The following is a 20782-nucleotide window of genomic DNA, read 5'->3' as shown; positions in this document are numbered from 1 at the left end:
CACTATTCTGTGAACAAAGCCCCTAACTAAGATGGACATTGATCCATCTTAGTTCTACCCAACATCAATAGCAAATGGCCCCTCTTTCATTGAAGGCTTTCTGATTTTGCTGGTAGTGGAGTCTTTCATCTCTTTAAGAAACCCACCCTTGTCACTGGCATCATTTTCTTCAAGGTGAGACTTAGAAATCTAAATCTTAACCCGCACCCCAGTGTAGTTTCTGAGTTTTCTCTTCTGTTTCTACATTGTCACCACCATTTCTCTTCACCTAATTTATTCTTCATTGCCCCGACTTAAATAATTCAAAAACATCTGTAGACTTCTACCTTCCTAAATTTCCTTTGAGATGTCAGTTTCCTTCCCTGCTGCTTTAGTCCTTTCCAATCCAGCCTTCTCATCACCACTAGAATTCTTTCCAAAGTGTGTCCATGTTCCTATTTTCTCTGCTAGAACATGAATTTGCATAACAGAGAAATTAAAAGTTCACACTTTGGAGACAAATCTTTTGGAATTAACCTAGCTCTAGGGCTCTTTAGCTATCTGGCCATCCTTACCTCTAAATGGAGACTATTGTGAAGCTTAAATAACAGGATGATTGTGAATGTTTGCAGATTGACTTCACAAGTTTAGCTCTATGTAAATGACAGTGAAACAGGATGAAATATCCCAAGCTTTCAGCTTCATCTTCAAGTGAGACAAGATAAAACAGCAAATACAACATTATAAACAGAGTTTCAGTATCAGCCTGATATGCAGATTTTCAAACCAGTTGGCTAAAAAGTAGTTAGTGTTAAAATCTGTTAAGAGGGACAAGTAAGGTGAAGTGAGTGGAGTTGAAAGGGTGATTCTGTTAGGAGGTTTCCATTACAGAAATCCATGTTGGACTCAAGGGGGTGGGGACCAGTTAAGATGGTGCTAGCTCTCTCATCAGTCTCTTTGGAAGAGAAGCAATTTTCCATGGGACCATTTGGAAATTTGAGCAGGTGCCCTTGATGACTGACTCCCACTTTATTGTCTCCTGTTGTTTAATGAAGGGTGTGTGTGTATGTGCGTGTATGTACCAAGAGTTTTTTTCATTGTAAGTAACAGAAACAAATTTGACTTAGCTTGGTGGGGGAGGGTTTAAGGGGAAGTATTAATGGAATAATACCAAATTATTTAACATAACCAATGGAAGAGTTGAATAAGGAGACCCACAGAAGGACAAGGTGTCACTGAGCTTCAAGGACAGATGAAAATGAGGACTCTGATGCTTCCAGGATCCTTTCTATCCATCTCCTCCAATTTATTTTTATTTCTGTCTGAATTCGGTGTTCTGGTAAAAAATAAAAAAAAAATGGCTAGCTATAGCCCTGACTTCCTAGCATCACGGGAGGCTGGTGTTTCTGACCCCATTTGGTTTGAAAACCCCTAGTAACTCCAACCTACCTGATAACCCTAGAATAAAGGGCAGTCAGGGTAACCTTCAGGTGAAACCACAGTGGGGGGAGGAGCAGTGCCCAGAGAATTCAATGCCCAGAAGACGTGGGTGCTGAGCAAACACTATTTATTTGCACCCCTATAATTTTTCAACTGTGTCAGCTTCTTAGGCAGAGCACTGCCCAGTATATTGCACCATCTGATTCAGGTGTGGAAACTGAAAAGAGGGAAATATGTATTGCTAAAGATGGATCAAGACAGGGATAAAACATTTGAACTAGAGAGTAAGACACACACACACAAAAAGATGGCATTTTGTGGGTAGCTGCAAGATATCTGAGGGGGTCAATAGGTGTTAACTTGGCTGTGATGGAAAGAGCCTGGTCCTTTAGCCTGCCCCAGAGTGCTACAGCTGCTGCTTGGCCTGAGACTACTGCAGAATGGGAGAGTTTGTATTTTGTGCCTTTCTTCCTGTGAGGACCTCTCACTTCTTCTGCAAGTCCCTTAGCCCTCCTCACCATCCTCACAGCCCAGTGACTGGAGGCCCCTTCATTTGCTTCAACCTACCTTCTCTTACAGGGGCCACTTTATCAACTCATTTCATGTCCATGTCCCTGGCATGCCTGGTTTCAGCTGCCTCTAAGCAAAAGGATTGTACTCATTCAATTAATCATTCATTCACACACATTCTCATGCCCTCACTGTGTGCCAGTTACTTGAGGATACAAGTGAACAAGGTAGAGGAACTATGCCCACATGGAGCTGCATACCAATGGGAGAAATAGAAACCATGCCAATAAATATATAAATCAGTTAGTGAAAATAAAATAAAATCTGAAAAAAAAAATCACTTAGTGATAAGAACCTTCAAGAAAAGCAAGATGGGGTCAGGTGATTGTGGGGAAGGTGTTACATGAACTGGTCAGGGCTGGCCTCTCTGAGAAGGGGGCATTAGAGCAGGACCTGCATGATGTGGAGAGGATGTGCTTGGCATGTGATAGAAGACCTGAGTGAGGTATCATAGAAGTAGAAGAGATGCAAATCATTCCCACCCATATGAACAAATGTTCCACTTTGCTTGTAATATTGCAGAGTTTGTATCAATGCAAACTGAAATGCATTGAAGACTGTTGGTGTGTGTTTAGGGATTTTCATTTGCTAGTGTCCAAAAGAGGCTGAATTAGCTGGAGAAAATATGGAAAAACATTGATAAGGATAATGATGGACTAGCTCACCTCTAGAAAGATGCTTAAATGCGCTCATAATAAAAGAAATGCAAATCAAAACTCCACTAAGACAATTGGTCACATCTTTTTGCTGGATAGGCAAATGTCCAGTACTGCAACACACGCTGCAGGAAAGCACACTTTCCTGTGCTGTTGGGGAAGTGAAACGGTACAACCCCAATGGAGGAGAATGTGACAGAACCTAGGAAAACTACTTCTATGCTTGCCTCTTAAACCACCAATTCCACTTACAGCTGTCCCAAAGACACAGTAGCAAAATACAAAAAGGTATGAGCAAAGTCTGCAATATTGCTGCTAAATATTGCTGCAATATTTAATAGCACAAGATTGAAAACAACCTAAACTTCCATCAGTAGGGACATAGTTGCATAGACTTAGTGAATCCACATAGTATAATACTTAAAAAAAGGAAAAAGAATATTTCTACTTATTATGGAGTGATCTCTAGGGTAAAATTTTTTAGTGATAAAAACAAGACAGAAAAATATGCAAAGTATGCCATCTTTTGTCAAGGAATGCAAGAGAAAATAATATATATGTGTGTGTATATATACATATATATGTTTGTTTTTTTAATGAAAAACTGGATAAAAGCTAAAATAACAGTAGCCTGTATAACAGAGAGGGAACATGGTGGGGGAGACAGATTTGAAACTACATTTCTATTAAGGTCTGTAGTTTTGATTTTTCAACCATGTAGTTTTTTATAATTATAAAACAAAATTAAATGTAACAAGAAAAGTAATTCCTAGGTATCAAAAATAAAATGAAGCAAATCAATCTAACTGGGTCTAGTTGTTACCATAGAATATTCCAAATATCTGAAAAACACAGTAATTTGTGTCTCCTCTATTGGATATATCTTAATGACAAGGACAACTGGAAAAAAGTCTTAAATTATACCTGGAAATATTAATATTGAGGGTCTGAGTCTTCTGTGTATATAGTATAGGATAAGGCAAATGAGGAATGATGCTGTTGATATGCCCAAGATATTACATATAGTGTAGAAGAGAGGGGACACGGATGTGAAAGTGATGACTTTCAGCAAAAACACTGCAGTCTGGATTGGATTTGAATTGGAATTATCAGCCTGAACTCATGATGTGTGCTATCTTTAATATGTATATGTATGTATTTAGGAAATTATATAATTTCTAGAACTATATAATATTTATAGAATTATGTGTGTATATATAATTTCCTAATTCTGTCTACTGAAATGGCTTTTAAACAATAATTAAGCCAGTACAAAGAACAGCTTTAAATATATATAGATCATGATCTTAAAATACATTGAAATACTTACAAATGGAACTGGAGCTCCTTGAAGAAATGGATAATTCCTTATCTGGGGCAGGAAATAGATAAGATGGGCCAGGAATAGCCATGTCATGGCAGAAGATGAAGTAGCCCAGCCCTCAAAGACAACTGGGATTATAGCAAAAGAACTCCAGAGTCAGCCTGATTATACTCTTACTAGACAAACATGGGCAACAGTAGCATCAAACAGATAAGACTACCATGGACTGGAGCCCATGAAATATGTTCAACTCATGAGTTCATAACTGTGCATAAAAAAAGAAATAAATAACCTAGTGATCTTCTTTAAAGGAAAAGAATCAAATGTTTATTTTGCTGCCTTGCAAAACTGTAATTTAGGGTAACAATATAGAAGATGAGAAGTGGTTACTCTTATTGGAAGTAGTTCATGAATGACTGAAGAAGAAATATTTTGCAACTCCTAATGAAAGAATGAATCTAGACATTGAGCCACTAATGAAAGACCACTGATACCATAGCAGAGAGACACTCAGATATTACAGTAGGATGGATCCTACATAGAAAGTACATGCTACCATCTATGGCAGGGTCTTGCGAAACCTGAATCCATCAAGTCTGTGGCTCTAACAGGACCTACAGGTTACAGAGAAATTAGTGAAATGATGCTATGAGGAGGTCATCAAGAAAACCAGACTAGGGAAATTATATGAGACAAGTCACATGGTTTCACTATCAACAACAACAAACTTCAAGGGAGAAAAGATAAGAGGTGGGGAAGGAATCTATAGTGTAAAAGAAATAATGAGAAACAAGAATGTGGAGCTCAACTTAAATATGAAAACTGTTAAGCAAAGGAAGGAAGTAGGAATGGAGGAACAGCAGGGTGAGACTTCTGTGGGCATGGCGTGGGGACAAGGAGAAAATACAACATCTGTAGTAGTTGGAGAAATGTGAAGGCTGGTTGGAGGGCTGGTTGGTGATACTGAGGAATTAATGTCACCTTTTTGGAGTGTGTGGTGATAGGTATTGTGATTGCAAAAGAGTAACCCTTGTCTTCCAGTGATATATTCTGAAATATTATAGATGAAATGAGATGTCAGACACCTGCTTCAAAATACCCTGGGGTGAGTGAGCATGGGAGAGATTGGGAACACTTAGAGCAGTGGTTCGCAGACTTACCTTGCATCAGAAATACCTGGAGGGCTGGTTAAAGTACAGATACCAGCCCCTCTTTAGAGTTTTCATTTAGTGTTTTGAAGAACCCACAATTGGCCTTTCTAGCAAGTTCCCAGGGAATGCTGATGCCATTGGTGTGAGGATCACATTCTGAGAGACTCTGGCAGAGGGGAAGCAAGAATGGCTCTAAGTTATTCTTATGCCTCAGTGGTAAGCCCAGGAAGGCTCATTATTGTATTCTCTCCACTGCTGAATGTGCCTGAAAATTTCTATAATAAACTTTAAAAATAAGTCCAAGTGATCCAGTAATTTTATTTCAGGATCACAGGAAATTTCCTTTGCCCCATAAACCATATGCTCTTGATGCTGATGATACCACTTTAAAAATAATGTTAACTGAACTTAGGACTCAGTGCCCTGTTAAGAAAGTTTCCACCTTGATGTATAATACTAAGACTTATCAGTCATTTAATGTTAATGGAAATGAATTGAAAGCTATGTCCTTGAAAGGGTATTTTAAAAGAGGAAAGATGAGTGGGTGCTTGAATACAGGAAATAGTGTCGAGGGCAAAAACAAATCAGAAAGGAGGAACTATGGATGCATTAGAAAAATGAACTTATTTTACAATTTTGAGTGGGACTCTGCTTTCCTGGATAAATTATTGTCCTCCCACTAAGGGTTATCATAGCAGGGCCTCTTTTCTGAAATAACATGTTTATTCTTCATAGTTCTTTCCTAAACAGACAGTGTGAAATTTTCTCAGAGCCTTTAGGTGCTGTTTACCTAAATCCATGCTCCTTGATCTATCCTGGCCAGGCATGCAGGACTTCACCCCTGCAGGTGAACCGTCACTGACATGGTGTGATATATAATGAAGCAGGGGTGTGCTGGAGGCCATGCAGATGGGCAGTGTGAACAGATTGTTGGCATCATTTCCCAACTTTGTGTTCAATAATCATTTTTTATGGATAATTTCATTTATTTTAATTGAGGTAGAATTGGTTTACCATACTATATATGATTTGGGGGGACAATGTATTCCTGCTCATATGTACTCTGCCATACCACACTCAACACCACAGCAACTATAGTCCTTTTCCCTAGACCACTGGGCCCCCTCCCCTCTTTGTTCCTATCCCAGTCCTCCTCCTCTAGTAGCCTGAATTCTACAGTCTGCAGGGTTTTTTTTAAAGAATTATTTATTTATGCATACAAGAACTGGGGTACACAGATGCAGGGGTTGAGAGGATTCACCAGAGACAGAGTGGGGAGCAGAGCTGGTGGATCTACTGAAATACACTGCTGAGAGGAGCAGTGGGCGAGACAGGAGAGGTCTGCTGTGCCATGTGGGTAGCTCCCTGGCCAGGGATTGAACTCATGCTCCAGTGGCTGTGGATAGCATCATTGTATTGTGTCTTAACCCCTTGCACCACCAGGGAGGCCCTAGTCTGCAGTTTGTTTTTGCCTCTTTCACTCATGTCACAGGTATTCAAAATTGTATTCATCTTTGTACATACTTTTTACATTTTGTTATACTTATGTATATCTAGACCACTTTTACTTTCTCAAAAACTTTACTGGCATTCCATAATTGACCAGATAGACACTAAGAGAGAGCCCCCATGGGACTTTAAATAATCTGATTCTTGCTGCCTTGTCTAGCCCCTTTCCAGTCAAATTTATTTATTTACTTTTAAAGATTTATTTATTTATTTCTACAACAACCCGGGTACAGGCCAGAAGCATGGGGGAGGGGGTGAGAGGATTCACCAGAGACAGAGCGGGGAACAGAACAGGCAGACTGACTGAAATACACTGCTGAGGGGAGCAGCAGGTGAGACAGGAGAGGTCTGCCCCACCATGTGGGACCCTCGCTGGCCCGAATGGGATCCAACCGGCACTGCAGAGGCTGCAGACAGCTTCACAGCATGGCGCTCAACCGCCTGCGCCACCAGGGGTGGCCTTCAATGTGCCTTGTACCCAAATACCCTATTTTCTCCCTCTGGTCATGTTTAGGCTGGTGCCCCTACCTGGAGGACTCCTCTCACTCCTTTGTCTGCCAAAGTCTTGGTCATGTTTCAAGTGCAGAGCAGAGATCATGTCCTCCTCCTTGGGGTCCACCCCTTATAGCTCCATCATTCATTGCTCTTTCTCCAGTGCTGCCACCAAATGCTGCCCCTGCCTCTTCAGCCACCGTCGCCACTACGTGGTTGTATAGGTGTTTGTCCCCATGTGTTATCTGCTCCTATAGATTTTAAACCTGTTGAGGATAATTAATTTTGTTTATTCATGATTTTATCCTTAAGCATATCTGGTATAGAACTTCACACATAGTCGTCCCTTAGTAAGCACTTCTTGAATTCTTTGCATATACAACTTCATATTCCCCAAAGTGCCCTGGGTAGTAATTCACACACACACACACACACACACACACACACACCAATTTAAATACTTGTATTTGTGGATTTCATTGAGTACGGGGAATGGGCGCACTAAGCTCAAATGTTATCCAGTGAAGATCAACCACAGAACTTCAACCTTCAGTCTGAAATGTCACCTTTCTTGTCTGTATGTAAAATTGGAACACTTTGCCCAATCGTGTGTTAGAAAGGCACCAATCTGTTGCCAATCCTGATGTTCTGATGGGCACTGAAGATGCAGCTGTGCTCCTACTGGGAGTAGATCCTGCTAGAATGTCAGTGAGTTCTACCAGGGCTTTCATAACCAATGATAAAATAAAAAACTAATCTGTCTGCAGTGAAAGACAGCTATTCCTGTTTGGTTGACTCATTCATTAAACAATTATGGCCTTCTCATGCCAGGCACTTTGCTAAAGGCACAAGATATAAAGGTGAATTATCCATGGCCCTGCCCTTCAGGGACTCACAATCAGCACAGGAGACAGAGAAAGCGTCAGACATGTTCACAGAGTCTCAAGCAAAATTGAACCCTGAGGCTCTGACAATGCCCCACATCAGTGCGTTTGCCCATTAGACGCTGCCATCTGTCCCCACATGAGACGTTTGCTGGAACTCTTTTTCCATGGGCCGCTTTGGGTTTGAATGACCTTGGAGACTGTCTGAAATCCCAAGCTCCGAAGGGTGCTTTTACAGTTACTGGTCTGCACTTATGTGCTTCAAATAGAATTTCACAAACCTCTAATTATCTCCTCTTACCAGGCTGCCTAAATGACTGACGACCAGCTCTGTAGTCCCTCCAAGAATGGATTTCTATTCAGCCCGTGCCGGGGATGCATGATGATGCCCAGAACATGTGTGGTCGCTCGGAGTGGCACAGGGTAATTAACAAAAGCCGAGCAGTTTGCAAAAGACCTCAACTTCCTGCTCCTATCTGAGGCAGAACACTGTCACATCTTAACCTTATGAGGTTCATCCGCAGAGTTATTTCCCCCAGCCACTCCCCCCACCTCCCAAAGCAGAGCCTCTGGTGTCGGATTCTGCCCCCTGCTTTTTGCAAACATAAGCACTCCGCTGAAACAACAGCTATGACTCAGTTCCTAGCGAACGCTGCCCGAATTGATTTAGTCTGAGTTCAGATTTAGCACATAATCATGTTCAATTTGCTCCACTGCACTGCCTAGAGATAAAAGGCTTGGGGGGAAAAAAATAGCTTCGGCTTGTGTCAGTCTTTGTGGTGATGTCATTGCCATGAGAGAGCCCGGTCGTTCCTTACTCCGCTGCTCTGCTTCCGACGCGGCGGGCTGCGTGCAGCAGGAGCGGGCGGGTGGGCTCCAGGTGCCGAGCTCCCCAGCTCCAGCCATCCCCAGGGCAGGCGGCACCCCGGCGGGCGGGCTGCAGCACCACCCACCTGGAAGCTCTTCCCCTCCCGCACAACTCAGAAGCTGCCAAACTCTTTGTTGAAAATTCAGGAGGGGGAATGCCAGCCCCTAGCATGGACTGTGATGTTTCCACTCTGGTTGCCTGTGTGGTGGATGTCGAGGTGTTTACCAATCAGGAGGTCAAGGTATGCACCTGCAATCTTATTTTTCACTGTTGCTGCTACTACTGAAGCTGCGTGGTAGAGCTTTTTTAGCTTAAGGAAACAAGACTTGAGTTGGTAGTTTTCAGTCTGTGCTAGAAATGCATGTGGTGAGTGCATGGTTACCTTAATTAGAATAAGTTTCAAAAGAATCAGACCTCGGATTATTATTGAATGTGAGAAGGTCTACCTTTGTCTGTTTATTTTATTTCCTCTTCTGTTAGGTGGTTCACGGTCATCTTTTTCACAGTAGACATGTTTTCTTAGTCTTGTATCTGTGCCTGCAGGAGAATTTGTCAGTCCTTAATGTTGACAGGGGTTTTGAATCAATCTTTGAATGAAGAAAACACACACACACACAAATATTGCAAACAGGGCACCCTGATAGTGGGGCAATACCTCTTCGTGGCACGTCACTTATATATGCTGTGATGTAGTGTTCAAATTGAACAAAAGCTATTCTACAGATGGCAGTTTCAATCTCCAGCTCTCTGGAAATTGAAGTTGAAGAGCAGCTGTCTGAATGTTCTTTGTCAGGCAAAGGCAGTAAGTCATTTTCCCTGAGCACTTGTCCATAAAGAAAGTTCAAACATAAATACATTTTGCATCTAAAGACTTAGTATTCCACAGCACTTGCCCTCCACAATGGTCGGCATCAATTGTTCGACTGTTGCAAGTAATTCTCTCCTGATGATATTAATTCTCTTTTCTCTTTCCATTTGGTCTTATCTTTTGAAAAAGATTCCATGCTTGGAAGGTGGGAATTTTGCTTTCAGCCCTCATGTTTAATATAAGAAGTAACAGACGCTTCTTATTTAAGCAGTTCACACAGACACAAAGGACAGTTACTCATTGTGTGATGGGAGGAAGTAAAGAGGAATTACATTGCATAATCATTTTCCATCCTCACCTTAGTATTCATCTACAGGCAGACCCTGAATTCTTTATTGTTGGCTTTCTGGTGCTTCCCAGGTAGGGATTTACGTGTTCACTAGCTCACACATGGCTCTGTCATTCAAGATTGCGGTTTTAAACACTCTTGAAACGGATTCAAGAATCTGGCTTGTTGTTCCTGTATATTTTAAATGTGCGGCCCTGTGTATACCAATTTTTATGCCAGTGTTGTGGAAGTGTCTCCTACCTGTCATATTGAGGTTCAGAACATTAGAATATAATGGTTTGGCACTGCCTGTGGTTGTGTCCTGAATGTGTGCAGCCTCACTGACCTGCCGGTCATGCCTGCCATAAGCACTCCAGAAAGCTAAGCCCTGCTCAAAGTCCCTCCAGTTTAAAGACCAATTTAAAGTCTGTTGTGAGCAGCTGGGTGGAGAGACATCTTCCAGCAACTGCGGAAACAGAATTACATGTACACAAAGTAAAACTTCCTCGCTCATTCTGTCTTCAGAAATTCTGTTGTTTACCTGCTTGCCCTGAGAACATCATAAAATATTCCAAACTTTTTTGGTCCAAGAAATCATAGTGGAAAATATGTATTAAGGATCTGCAATATTCCAGACATTGTGATTATACAGAAAGAAGTTTAAAATATGTTTATATGACATATGTATCTGTGCAATATATTTAAAAATAACCACTTTCCCAACTGGTCAGTTTCTTAAGGACTGAGAGTGATTTGTGGAATCAAAGGGACACAAAGTTCTTATAGTTTATTGTACTTGAGTGGTTGGGATGGCTTCAAGGAGAAATGATACTTGAACTTGGAGATGGGTCCATTTTGTACAGAGGAGAGATGGTATGGGTGTGGGAAAGCGTTCCATTTTGCAGTGGAGTGAGTCAATGCATTTGACTGCAGTAGGATCTCTGTGAAAGACTGGAGGGGAAACAGAAAAGGAGGTGGTTCAGGGCCAGATTATGAAGCACCTGACATTGTTCATCCGAAATTTATGGGGTTTTCTGGGAAGGATCCCACTAGAAAGATGCATTTTATGTCCTTAGCTAAAGAGCTCTGAATCACAATGGATTTGTTTCTTTGGGACAAGCTACCTAATCTTTTTGTGCCCTGGTTTTTTCTATTGTAATGTGGGGATAATTGTAGTTACTACCTCGTTGACTTGGTGGGAGGATTAAAGAAAATTTTTCACATGAGATAATTAACACAGTGTCTGACACATATTTAGTGTTTAATGTTAGCAGTTGCCATCCTTGTTGCTGTCATCTTTTCAGACAGTCTCTGAAGGTGATACTTTTGCCAGTTTAGGCATGTTGTAACTTCAGTTGAGTTTATAATGACAATCCATGGTGTAGAAATTGTTTGCCTTCCCATCCCCTTAAACACACACAGGCTTGCAACTTAGAAAATATGGCCCTTCCTTTCAGACATTTAATGTAAAACAGTGACATCATTATCAAGTAAAGATCTACTTTGTGCTTATTTTTTTTAAGATTTATTTTATTTATTTATGCATACAAGAACTGGGTCCGGAGGCGAGAGGATTCACCAGAGACAGAGTAGGGGGCAGAACAGGCAGATCTACTGAAATATACTGCTGAGGGGAGCAGCCGGCAAGACAGGAGAGGTCTGCTGTGCCATCTTGGTTAGCTCCCTGGCTGGGGATCGATCTCATGCTTCAGTGGCTACTAATAGCTTTATAGTGCTCAGACTTAATCCCTTGTTCCACTACTACAAAGTAGGGAGGCCCTACTTTGTGCTTATTAAGGGGAAATATGAACAAATTAAGGCAGGATAAAGAGATTTATCGAGAAAATCTACATGCTCCTTGTTCAAAAGTGAGCAATACTTATTGTCATGAAGAGGGGTTCAAAGTGTAAAATTCTGCCACCTATTTAGCAAAGTTTCCCCAAAGGTAATCTTTCATTAATGTCCAATAACTAATACATTATAGAGCCAAGAATTCCTTGCTTCAAAGTCTTCAATACTTACTGTCAGGAAAAGGGAAGGGCTTGTCTCAACTGCCTGCTTCCAACCTCTTGCTCTCCAGCTTTTACACTTTTTACTGACTCTCCCTTTCTACATGTAGCCACATGGGAAGGCAGCCTCCCCATCAGGGTTATGCAAGCAGCAGGCACTCTTAGCAAGTGTAGTGGTTCATTTGAAAGGAGTGGAGGCAAATGCAAGTCCAGTGTCTTAGTATGACTTAGGCTTCTCCTGTGTGGTAGATCTCAGCTGGTTGTAGTAGGGGCCATTCCAGTTCCAATTTCTTCAATTTTCCCAAAAGTTCTAGATTAATAGTAACAAAGAAAGGAGAAAGCCAGGCAAATGGCATTCTGCCATATTTGTCTTTCTCTAGAAATTCCATTGCTGTGTACTTAGCTGTCTGTTTCGTGGTATAAGAGCACTGAGAAAGATGGAGGAAATTTGAAGCCCTCAGTAGAAGGAAAATGATATGATGAACTGTAAAGGCTTTGTGTATATGAGTGTACAAGTTTGATGTTCTCATATTTCTGAAAATAATCTTCCCCCTCCACAAATAGGTGAGAAAATGAAAAGGATCCCGAAATGGGTAATGACATTTATTTCATTTCAGTTCAATGGTTCTTAAACCTGATTGCACATTGATAGCCAATGGAGGACTTTGAAAACTATTGACAGTCCCAAGCCCTATGCCTAGAACTTCTAATGATATAAATGGAGCCTGGGCAAAGCCTATCACATAAAGTCAGTGTCTTGTCTCTTGTGGGCGCAGTGTATGTATAGGTGAGGTCAATCAAGACCCACCTAAAGTAATCTCCACTGAAATGCTTTGATTCATGTCTCCCAAGTGAAGAGCTGATGTGTACAGTTTTAGAAGCAACATCTCTAAGCTGTCAGAAATGTTGAGACTCATGTAACAATTTTGTTACCTTGCCACACCTGCTGTTCCTCCACCTGGTTCTCTTGCAACAGCAGACATTCTCCACTACTGGCCTCCTTGGGCAGTGTTCTCAGAGTTGCAGAGTTCAGCCACAGCAGAGTATCCCCCTCCTTAACGGACATCCATGCCTGGGGCTATTCCTCCTGTAAATGGAAGCTTCCCACACAGGGAAGGGGTAGATGCCTCCTGATCTGCATCCCAGGAATCCAGCCTTATCTGCTGGGCATCCACATAGCAGGAGACTCACAGAGCTCCTTTCCACTCATTAGGACAGGCAAGAAGCATGACAAGTCTTATAAGAGGAACAGATGTTTCAAAGACCCTTGGATCTAGAGATCGTTCATTTATTCAAAAACATAGGTGTGGTACACTAAACTACTTACCAAGCAATGCTTTTTTCATTAGGAGATGGACACGATGACATTCCTGCCCTCTTGGAGTAATCACTCACTAGTTCATACACGATGAACTGACAAATAAATCCATACATGCTATAATCTCAGGTAGGAATAAAGACTATGAAAAGAATGAAGCAGAATTTAGGGGATGAAGTGTTAGAGGAAGGGTTGAACTGGAGGCCCTTCAGGCTCTCATTTCTTATATTTTACCAAAGCTGCTAAAGCAATAGTACCAAAAAGAGTTATGTATTTGCCTTTCCCCAAAAATGCCACTGGTCATTTTTGAATGGGTCACCTGGGAAGGTTGTTGCTTATTATTTCAATATCATTCAGAGATCTAAATGAAGAGAGCTATGCGCATATGGGAGGGGAAGAAATGATTGATTGGGGCCTACCTAGACTGTCACTATCTTGTACCACAATTTATATTTGAAAGGATGCTCCTTTTTAGAAATTGTGTCTAACTTAATTCCCTCATGCTAAACTTTAAGCCTGTTGATCCTCATGAGGGAGGGAGAATTATATGCAGAAATTTGTTGTTAGCATTGTAGTTCTTCATATGCTTACAATTTTAGGGTTGCTTTACGATTTTCTTCCTCCTTCCAAAAGGCCAGAGCCTTTTTAAGGTGACTCATAATCCTACTTCCTCTCCTCTGCTTTTGAGAATGTCCAATATCTCCCCACTATCCTCCCGACTGGGCAAGTCTCCTAACCTTGTGGACACATGATAATCATGCTGAGAAAATACTCCACTGCTTTGTGTATTTTGTTTTCTTCTTCACACAACAGTATGGTGTGACTGACTCATAGTCTTTGTCATGCTGTTATGTGAGTTATGAAAAAAACAACCCAGCACATCATGGTCACTTGGTACAATGAAATCTCTTTGTTATTCGAACCAATAGAAATGTGCAAGTACTTGTTTGGTCTGGTAGAGTCGTAGGAGGAGAAGGTTGGAGCAGAGGTGTTATGACACACTTCATGCTCTGCTTTGAGGAGAGACAATTGACTCAAGTGTGTATGTGGGCGTTGGGTATCTGGAATTGACTGGAAAGAGAAACATATGGATATTTGTCAGGAAAACTGGTCAGTGCTGGTCTCTCTTATTTCTCGTGCTATTTTGTAAATGCAGTGCTGAGGAGAGGATCTGGCTGCAACCTTGACGTTGTGGCCTGCTGAACTTTAAAGCTCTTTCAGAATCTTCAAAGACCATTGTGTTTACTTAGTAACTTAGAAAATCCTGAGTTGATATGATTTGATTCTCACAAATTGAAACTTTCTAGAAATATTCATGGTTACATTTTAGTAACTAAAATGTTAATGGAAACTCATTTTCTATTCAATGACTGTAGTATGAAATAAATTTCTGTTGCATGTGTCCATACCACCTTTAGTTTATGAAGATCAAAAGGAACTAGGGGGGTAGGCGGTGACATGTCCACAACAGATTCTAATCTTCTAGCAATACAATAATTTGTTCTTTCTATGATAATTAAATGGAGGACTAGAATTGAGATCATTTTGAAAATAAGTGGATTAATTTCAAAACATTAGTAATTGACCTAAAATACTTTAAGAAACTTATTAAATGTGAAATATTGATCGTTTTCTTTACTCTGAAGAACATAGCAAACATCTTCCTCAGAGTGAGAAGTGATTTTATGCAAGTGACAGATGCTCCCTGAGAAGCTTAACAGACAGATTTCTCAACCACCTGCCATAGACAAGGTACAATGTTTGACTAATAACCTCATTAAGCAAGAAATTCAACTAAAAACTTGCTTATCTGTTTATTGTGTCTTTTAACTCTTACAAAGAAGTGGAGACACAGAGAGCAGCTGCCTGTCAGCTAAGTGTCAGATTTATTTAAAAAAGATGAACAGCACCTTCATTAACATTGTCCTAAAGAAGCAGATTTTAATGTAAAACTCAGAGCCATTTGTACCCTTAGTGATTCTTTTTGAGTATGACTATCAATAACTTATAGTGGTCTGTTCTTAATACTTTCTGATGAAGCTTAGATTTGACAAATAAGGAGGAAAATGATACCTGAAGCATTTATTATCATTTGACATGTTTAGTTTTTAAGCTTAATGGGCAATTGTGATTGTGGTGAATAACCCTACTTCCTGGGAGGTCAGAAACACTCTGACCATACCTGGCTCAGAATTTCTTTATTAAAGGGACAATTTCTTTTTGTAAAGAGATTGTATTCCTTTCCAGTTCTAGATCTAAGCTAATTACAAAGTTAACTTTAAAAAACTTTGACAGAACATTTCATGGGGTTCTTAAGCATTAAAAAAGTTACACCCTTTATATCTAGAGTGGAGAATTTACCTTAAAAGTATTTGAGAATAAGGGATCATGCTCAGTGAAATAAGCCAGAAAGAAAAAGAAAAATACCGGATGGTCTCACTCATAGCAGGAATCTAGAAAACCTAAATAAGGGACCAGGAAAAAGAATGACTATAAGAAAGAAAAAATCAAAATCAAAAGATAACTATGAACCAGAGACACACTATGGGGGTGGGGGTGGAGAAAAGAGGGATTGGGGTCAAAATAAGGGGGTTGCAATTATATGGGGAATATAAAAATAAAATGAAAAAAAAAGTATTTGAGAATAAAACATTCACCAAATATTCAGTATATGTGCTTTCATATTCATCTTTTGGGCAAATGTATCCATGGAAGAATACATATAATATGTATGCAAATGTATACACATACACATATATCCCTATGTTCTTCTTTTGTACCTTCCATGACCATAGAAGGTTTTTCTGTATGTTCTAACGGTTCTTCGGTGGCCTAAGCAGCTAATATTAAGCACTCAGTTCACTGCTGCAAATACTCTGGTTCAGTAATATTTGAGCCCTTCCTCTCTGTAACACCATACTGCGACCCTTAGGCTGGAAATTTATTGGTTGTGCTGCCAAACATCCCTCCTCCACTCCAAAAGCATCTCAGTTTCCTTTCAGGAATCATATTTTTCCTTGGGAGTATTCCCAGAGAGAGATGAGTCCAAAAGTACTGATCCATTCTCTCCTGCCCTCCATATAGCCAGGGACCTGGGGCATGATCACATCCTTCTCTTTCCAGACATCAAATCCTGAGAAAGCAGACTGAGGAAATCTTGTGAACTGAATGTCTGTGTCCCTTAAAATTCATATGTTGAAATCTCAATCCCCATTGTGATAGTATTAGGAAGTGAAACCTTTGGGGTAATTGGATCATGAGAGTGGAACCCTCATGAATAGGATTACTGCCCTTATTAGAAGAGATACAAGAAAATTTACTTTCTTTCTCTCTGCTCTGCTGTCTACCATGTGAGGCCACAGAAAGATGATGACCTGCAAACCAGGAAGAGAGCTGTTTGCAGGTGTCTGAGTATTGAGAGACTAGAGGAGTTTCCTGGCAAAAATGTTGAACAGAAACCTAAGTACTTGTTAAACTTTTAATTCCTGGAGGGAAGAGGCGGGAGATGGCAACACACGAAGAAATTCACTGCCTTTTCTTCTTATTATATCAAAAGGATGTTTACATACTTATAGTTTAGTAGCACAATTACTCTTTCTAGAATCCAATATATCAGTTTTGAGCTATGAATATTTTTTAAAGATTTCAAACAGATCTTGACCCTTCAGCTTCCAGAAAGATGACTTTAGCAAATCTTTCTTTGTTAGATTTCATCCCCAAAATAGCATCTTCCTGAATATTCTACTTGTTCCAACAATAGGATAGTGTGCTTAGTTGTTAAGCCCTTCTCCCTACTGCTGGTGATTTTGAAGGAAAATTTGAGCAGTGTTCATATTATGCCCCAAATATTTGAATTTGGGACAGATAAATTTCATCATTAAACCATCCCACATAATAATAAAGGCAACCCCCTGATATATTCACCTCCATGGATCTATAGTCCATGTAATCAAATGGGCAATTTGAGAAATTCTGACAACTCTGCCCATTCAATGAATATTTCCAAATGCCAGGCACATGACACATACCAGATAATCCCATAACTCAAGGCATCTATTTATCTGCCCCATTATAAACAGGTTTTACTGATCAGAGAAGTTAAACTTCTGTGTGAGATCATCATGAAGCTGTTAGTTGGCAGAAGTGGGACTCAAACTATCATCTGTGTCACTCTTTCCACTGTCAAAATATCCCTAAAGGTTAATTAAAAAGCCATTAATTAATAAGGGCAAGATGCAAACCTTAGAGAAAAAGACATTGAACTTACATATATTTCCTTTAGAATTCAGAATGCTGTTTTATCTTCTATTTCTTATCAGAGGTGGGAATTTTCTTTTTCATAAATCAGTCATTGAGTTCAAATTACTTTTCTCAATAAATCTAATATTGTGACAATTTTGGATAAAACAATCTGTTTTGGATTTTGTTTTGAAATGTGCTTCAAAATCTAATTATGCCATCTAGTTGGAAAAATATAAGTCTGCTGGAAAACCCAGAGGCTCTCTCACCAGTAGACAAATAATGACTAGTGTGATAGTTCCTCACCTCTTTTGTAATGTCATAAAGCATTTTCCATTGACTGGGTGAGGGGCAACCTCTTAAGACTGGTAGAGAAGTAGCAGCAAAAGTGTTCATTACAATAATAATGATATTTTACTTTTGGACAGTGCTTTTCAAGCTATAAAAAAAAAACAACTCAGGTTTCTCATAGGATTAGTCCAAGGTAAGCAAGACCACATAATTCATAAGAGGAAACAGACTGGGATTTTGCTCATGACATAACACAAGATCTATGGGTATATTATAATAGCCTTCATCAATAGTTTATCTAATAGAATTGATTTCATCTTCAGTGACTTCACTTTAGGTATTGACTAAGAAAATCATCTCAGGCCGCCTTTCCTAGAACAGGATGCATAAGCAATGGGCAAACTTAATAATAGCAACAATATATTGAGCACTTACTGTATGTCAGGTACTATACAAAGTACTTTTATTCATTCATTCATTCGTTCATTCATTCAATATGTATTAAGTGCATTCCATGTTCAAGGCCTCACACTTGGCTCTGGAAATACAGAGATACAGTCCGCTGGAGGCAGAAGCCTGTGCTCTGTCATTATACAGTGCTGACCATTATTTTACTCAGCTCCATTTTTCCTAAAAAAGATGCTGCTACTTAAACCTCCAAAGAAGACTATTTTGCATCTGATAAGAAAGCAAACTCAGCCTCCACGTTAGACATCCTGGTTAGATGTATTTGGCCACCTGGCCACTTACTGTGTGACCTTGAGCAGGTAACTTTACCTCTCTGTACCTCAGCTTCCTCAACTATAAAATAAAGAAAATTATACTGCCTACCTCATGTTTGGAAGTAAGGATTAAATGCATTTGAGTGTTAAAAAAAAAGCTTAACACAATAACCAGCAGACAGGGTGTGCACATGTTAGCTTTTGTTTCTGCCACTATCACCACCACCTCCATCATCATCATCATCATCATCATCATCATCATCATCATCGTCATCATTATCATCATATGAGTTGTAGTAATAAGACTTATATGGAGTTTTGAATTTTCTTGCCAACCCCTAATTACCTGCCCCTACTTATGTCAGACACCTCCCCTGCAGTTTTCACGTCATCTTTGCAAAGGGGCAGCAGAAAACCCCTCAGAGACACTCTGAGGCTGCAGGACCAGAGGGAAACTAGCAGCTTAGCAAGGGAGTGAGGAACCCAGACCCAGACCAGTGGCAGGGATGCCACCATTCTCAGGTTGTTTCCTTTCTCATGTTTGTGAGTTTTCTTGTCTCCTCCAAATGTCCCTGGATCCCTTTACAGCAAAAGACAGCAGGAAACAAGGGGTCTGGATCAACAGTGTCCTCACTCTGTAGCCACTTACAAGATTTGGGAGGATACAGCCCCAAGGATCTTGCTGACATTCACTAAGTTAATGGAAAGGGAAGCAGCCTGAATGAACGCCCACCCCAAGTTCTTCAAAATCCAGAGGTTCCCAGCCTCCCACCTTACTCCAGATAAAGCCCAAGTCCTTGCTGTGACCCCCTTAAGGCCTCCAGCAGACCTTGCCCAACTGCCTTGCCGATTTCATCTTCTCAGGGTTTATCTTCCTCTCACTTGGCTCTAACCACCCTGCTTCCTGCCCATGCCATGCATCCCCTTGAACTTGTGTTTGTATTCCCTGTGCCCCAAATGTTCCACCTGGCATCCATTTAGCTTGCTTCAAATCTAAAGTAGCACAGCTATGCTCCTCCCCTCACCTTGCCTATTTTCCATCACAGCACAACTACAAGGTGACATATTATGTGTTTATTTATTGGTTCATAGTGTGTCCACACTCCCTGGCCCCCAACAGAACATGAGCTTCTTGAGAGCAGGGGGCTTTTTCCTTTGTCCAGGCAGTTTGTGACTCCCAGGCAGTAACATTGGGAAAGTGTATTAACAAATAATAAACTCCAATTCTCAGTATCCTTGAACATGCCGTCAGACCACCCTTTTTTTTTTTTTTTAAGGATGGTATATATTTCCAAGTCCAAGGCCAGCTTTAATAAGCAGTCAGGGTACCATGGCAGAATGCAGAGGTTTTAAGGCAAGATGCCATTAAGGAAAAGAGAGACTGGGCTCAGAATTCATGTCTTCAAAATATATTTAATACATCTCATTGAGCAGGAGTTTTAAATGGAATTATAGACTAGTTTCACCACAGTAATGCTAAACTATAATTGAAATACTTTCAACAGTGACCTTTACTTCCCATCTCTATTTTAAAACTGTAGAGAGAGGTGGAAATTAGATTAATCACCCAAGCTGAGCTCGGTTTCTCTTTTGCTTAATAGGCATTTTGCCTGAAAAACTCTGCATTCTGCCATGCACACCTACCTCTGACTGTTTATTAACTTGTATCATAAAACTAGTAAACAATTATGCAACATTTTTTAAAAAGCTAAGCTAAAATTCCTACTATTCACTGCTTGAATAAATAAGCAATAGGTCTGAATTATTAATGAGAGGGATAGTGAATGGTCTATTTTATATTCTCACTTTGTAAGGAAATGTTCTATACTTTGTAGTACTCAGCAAAATAATATTCTATATTTAAATAACACAACGTTTCATGAACCGTCATCAACATTTATGTAAGCCTCAGAAGACATGAACCCTATTTCAGTGAATGCTTCCTCATGCCACCCCTTTGATCTAGATGGGAGATATTATTCTCTCAATGAGAAAGTCAGGGTAGAAGTGTTCCCCCAAATTAGGTACCCATAAATATAAGAATTAAAGTTTTCTCATTTTTACTTCACATTCTTATTGCATAGTTTGTTCTTTGAGGGAGAACCAAGAAGAAAATTGGTATAATGGTAATTTGATCAAATGGCAGTTTGACCATTGGTGGCAAAGACCTGAATTCATACTACCTTTTATTTAT

The 20782-nt window shown here is 40.2% G+C and overlaps 1 protein-coding gene across 5 annotated transcripts in view; it reads left to right on the top strand.

The window, feature by feature from the left end:
• The window catches only part of RCAN2 (regulator of calcineurin 2), a 259876-nt gene that overhangs the window by 157999 nt on the left and 81095 nt on the right, over nt 1-20782 (top strand). Inside the window, exon 1 of one of the 5 annotated variants that reach the window (XM_037519833.2) lies at nt 8841-9114. The exons of the other annotated variants lie outside the window; for them this stretch is intronic. Within the exon in view, the coding sequence (XP_037375730.1) occupies nt 9028-9114 (87 nt within the window). The 5' untranslated portion in view covers nt 8841-9027. Of the gene's footprint in view, nt 1-8840; nt 9115-20782 lie in introns of those variants that run through there. 5 annotated transcript variants of the gene reach the window in all.

The sequence above is a fragment of the Talpa occidentalis genome, unplaced genomic scaffold (assembly GCF_014898055.3).
Source record: "Talpa occidentalis isolate TD23 unplaced genomic scaffold, MPIMG_talOcc4v2.1 talOcc4.2, whole genome shotgun sequence".
NCBI lineage: Eukaryota > Metazoa > Chordata > Mammalia > Eulipotyphla > Talpidae > Talpa > Talpa occidentalis.
Note: the sequence above shows the minus strand (reverse complement) of the source record. Positions and strands in the feature narration are given on the sequence as shown.